Here is a 3,708-nt window from a genome sequence, read left to right on the forward strand (position 1 = left end):
ACTCTAGCCTGGGTGACAGAGCAAGACTCCCTCTCAAAAAAAATAAATAGGCCGGGCGCGGTGGCTCAAGCCTGTAATCCCAGCACTTTGGGAGGCCGAGATGGGCGGATCACGAGGTCAGAAGATCGAGACCATCCTGGCTAACACGGTGAAACCCCGTCTCTACTAAAAATACAAAAAACTAGCCAGGCGATGTGGCGGGCGCCTGTAGTCCCAGCTACTCGGGAGGCTGAGGCAGGAGAATGGCATGAACCCGGGAGGCAGAGCTTGCAGTGAGCCGAGATCCGGCCACTGCACTCCAGCCCGGGCGACAGAGCCAGACTCCGTCTCAAAAAAATAAATAAATAAATAAATAAATAAATAAGGGTAAGGCAGCCAGGCGCGGTGGCTCACGCCTGTAATCCTACCACTTTGGGAGGCCAAGGCTGGTGGATCACTTGAGGTTGGGAGTTTGAGACCAGCCTGACCAACATGGAGCAACCCGGTCTCTACTAAAAATACAAAATTAGCTGGGCATGGTGGTGTATGCTTGTAATCCCAGCTACTCAGGAGGCTGAGGCAGAAGAATCGTTTGGACCCGGGAGGCGGAGGTTGCAGTGAGCTGATATTGCACCATTGCACTCCAGCTTGGGCAACAAGAGCAAAACTCGGTCTCAAAAAAATTTTTTAAAAAAAGGGTAAGGCCTCAGGTTTTATTATCAATGCTCATTGATAACAGCATTTTGAGACTTGTTTGGCAATATTAAAATGTTTGATAGCCTTTGACTAGCAATTCTATGTCAAATAATTTATCCTAAAGAAACACCCACGGAGCCGGGCACGGTGGCTCAAGCCTGTAATCCCGGCACTTTGGGAGGCTGAGACGGGCGGATCACAAGGTCAGGAGATCGAGACCATCCTGGCTAACACGGTGAAACCCCCTCTCTACTAAAAATACAAAAAACTAGCCGGACGAGGTGGCGGGCATCTGTAGTCCCAGCTACTCGGGAGGCTGAGGCAGGAGAATGGCGGGAACCCGGGAGGCGGAGCTTGCAGTGAGCTGAGATCTGGCCACTGCACTCCAGCCCAGGCGACAGAGCGAGACTCTGTCTCAAAAAAAAAAAAAAAAAAGAAACACCCACGGAACTACCCAACAATGAAAATCAGCATATTCATCAAATTATTTACAACTGTAAGCAAAAAAAGACAGGAAAACAAAACATAAACTTACATATAGTAATAGGGCATTGGTTCAATGAGTACAGGAAAATCCAGTCTCGAATGCTATGAAGTCATCAAAAATCAGGTCTTATGCGGGGCGCAGTGACTCACGCCTGTAATCCCAGCACTTTGGGAGGCCGAGGCAGACAGATCACCTGAGGTCAGGAGTTCAAGACCAGCCTGGCCAACATGGCAAAACTCCGTGGCGACTAATGATACAAAAATTAGCCAGACGTAGTGGTGCACACCTGTAATCCCAGCTACTCGGGAGGCTGAAGCACAAAAATCACTTGAACTCTGGAGGCAGAGGTTGCTGTGAGCTCAGATAATGCCACTGCCCTCCCACGTGGGCGACAGAATGAAACTGTGTCTCAAAAAAAAAAAGAAAAAAAAATCAGGTCTTACGGCATTTAATAATAGGGAAATATTCACAATGTCGTAATGAGTTTTGAAAAACAACTGTATATGCAGTATGAGTCCAATTTATGTATTTATGTATGTATGTAAGTATCTGTTTATTGAGACAGTCTCATTCTGTCTCCCAGGCTGCAGTGCAGTGGCATGATCATGGCTTACCGCGGCTTTGAACTTCCGGGCTCAAAAGATCTTCCCACTTCAGCTTCCCTACTGGCTATGCCTGCAGGCACACCACCAGGCCTGGCTAATTAAAAAAAAACATTCTTGTAGAGACGGGGGTCTCACTTTGTTTCCCAGGCTAGTCTTGAAATCCTGGGCTCAAGTGATCCTCCCACTCTGGCCTCCCAAAGTGTTGGGATTACAGGTGTGACCCGCCACACCCAGCAGTTTTGGTTGTTGTTGTTTGTTTGTTTTGTTTTGAGACAGGGTCTTGCTCTATCACCCAGGCTGGAATGCAGTGATGCAATCTTGGCTCACTGTAACCTCTGCCTCCCAGGTTCAAGCCATTCTCCTGCCTCAGACTCCCAAGTAACTGGGACTACAGGCGCACGCTACCATGTCTGGCTAATTTTTTTTTTTTGAGATGGAGTCTGGCTCTGTCACAGACACTGGAGTGCAGTGGCACAATCTCGGCTCACTGCAAGCTCCACCTCCTGGGTTCACACTATTCTCCTGCCTCAGCCTCCTGAGTAGCTGGGACTACAGGCACCCACCACCATGCCCGGCTAATTTTTTGCATTTTTAATAGAGACGGGGTTTCACTGTGTTAGCCGGGATGGTCTCGATCTCGACTTCAAGTGATCCACCCGCCTCGGCTTCCCAAAGTGCTGGGATTGCAGGGATGAGCCACCACGCCCAGCCAACATCCAGCATTTTTTTAAATGAGACTCTGTCTCAAAAAAAAAAAAGAAAAAAAAATATATATATACACACATATATATATATTTATAATTCTGCCTCAAAAGTCACATTTTTGGAGACTATGTGTTCATGGTAAAATATGCAAAAATCTAAGGTGAAAAAAAGATGCAGCATCACCTTGAGCTTAAGAAGTATTGAATTCCTGACAATGGCCAAGAACAAATTAAGAGGGCAGAAGTCCAGGAATGTATTTCATACAGCCAGCCAAAAAAGCTTTAAGGCTAAAAACAGAGCAAAACCAATTACCACTAATCTTAAGATAAACATTAGGAATGATGAAAAAGTTAGCAGAGTAAACAAAGCTTTTGTAAGTATACAAGAGGAACTTCCACATTTCTCAAAAGGCCTTTCTCTTGAACTTCTGCAAAAAGAACTGATTTCTTAGCAGCGCCATGAAAGCAAACCAGTTAATGTTGATGAAGCTACAAAATTAATGGCTCAGTTATAATACAGTGGTGATGCATCTAATTCTCCACGAAGACCAATTAATTAAATGTTTTATACCAAAAAAAGATGCAATGTAGTCTATTCAGTGTGATACCAACTTTGAAGAAATATATACATATGTATGCATGTACCTGTATTAAATGTATATTTTTCAACTAAATGTGAATGGAAAAAAATACATTGAATTGTAACAATGGTGTTCTTGTGAAGAGCAGCCACATGAGTTAACTTTAGGGGTTTTTTTCCTTGTATTTTTTCTTTTTTTTGAGACAGAACTTTGCTCTTGTCACCCAGGCTGGAATGCAATAGCGCGATCTTGGCTCACTGCAACCTCCATCTTCTGAGTTCAAGCAATTCTCCTGCCTCAGCCTCCCAAGTAGCTAGGATTACAGGCATTGCGCCACCATGCCCAGCTAATTTTGTATTTTTTGTAGAGATGGGGTTTCTCTATGTTTGGTGAGGCTGGTCTTGAACTCCCACCTCAGGTGATCCGCCCACCTCAGCCTCCCAAAGCGCTGGAATTACAGGTGTAAACCACCACTCCTGGACTAAAATAAACGTGTTATACAAAAAAAGATGCAATGTAGTGTATTCAGTGTGATATTAAGTTTGAAAACATATATACATATATACGTATATACCTGTATAAAATGTGTATAGTGTTTGGACGAACGGAGGCAGGATGGTGCACTTCCGGGTTCTTCTTCACCACCAACTCTTCCC

General features: G+C 44.8%; 1 protein-coding gene across 1 annotated transcript; it reads left to right on the top strand.

The window, feature by feature from the left end:
- The first annotated feature begins 2,686 nt into the window (after positions 1 to 2,686).
- LOC111549965 (ribosomal biogenesis factor-like) lies at positions 2,687 to 2,986 on the top strand. Its single transcript, XM_023223156.1, has 2 exons — positions 2,687 to 2,830; positions 2,924 to 2,986. Exons 1-2 carry the CDS (start codon positions 2,687 to 2,689, stop codon positions 2,984 to 2,986), a joined length of 207 nt encoding a protein of 68 aa, XP_023078924.1.
- The last annotated feature ends 722 nt before the right edge of the window (positions 2,987 to 3,708 follow it).

Source organism: Piliocolobus tephrosceles, chromosome 9 (genome assembly GCF_002776525.5).
Source record: "Piliocolobus tephrosceles isolate RC106 chromosome 9, ASM277652v3, whole genome shotgun sequence".
Taxonomy (NCBI): domain Eukaryota; kingdom Metazoa; phylum Chordata; class Mammalia; order Primates; family Cercopithecidae; genus Piliocolobus; species Piliocolobus tephrosceles.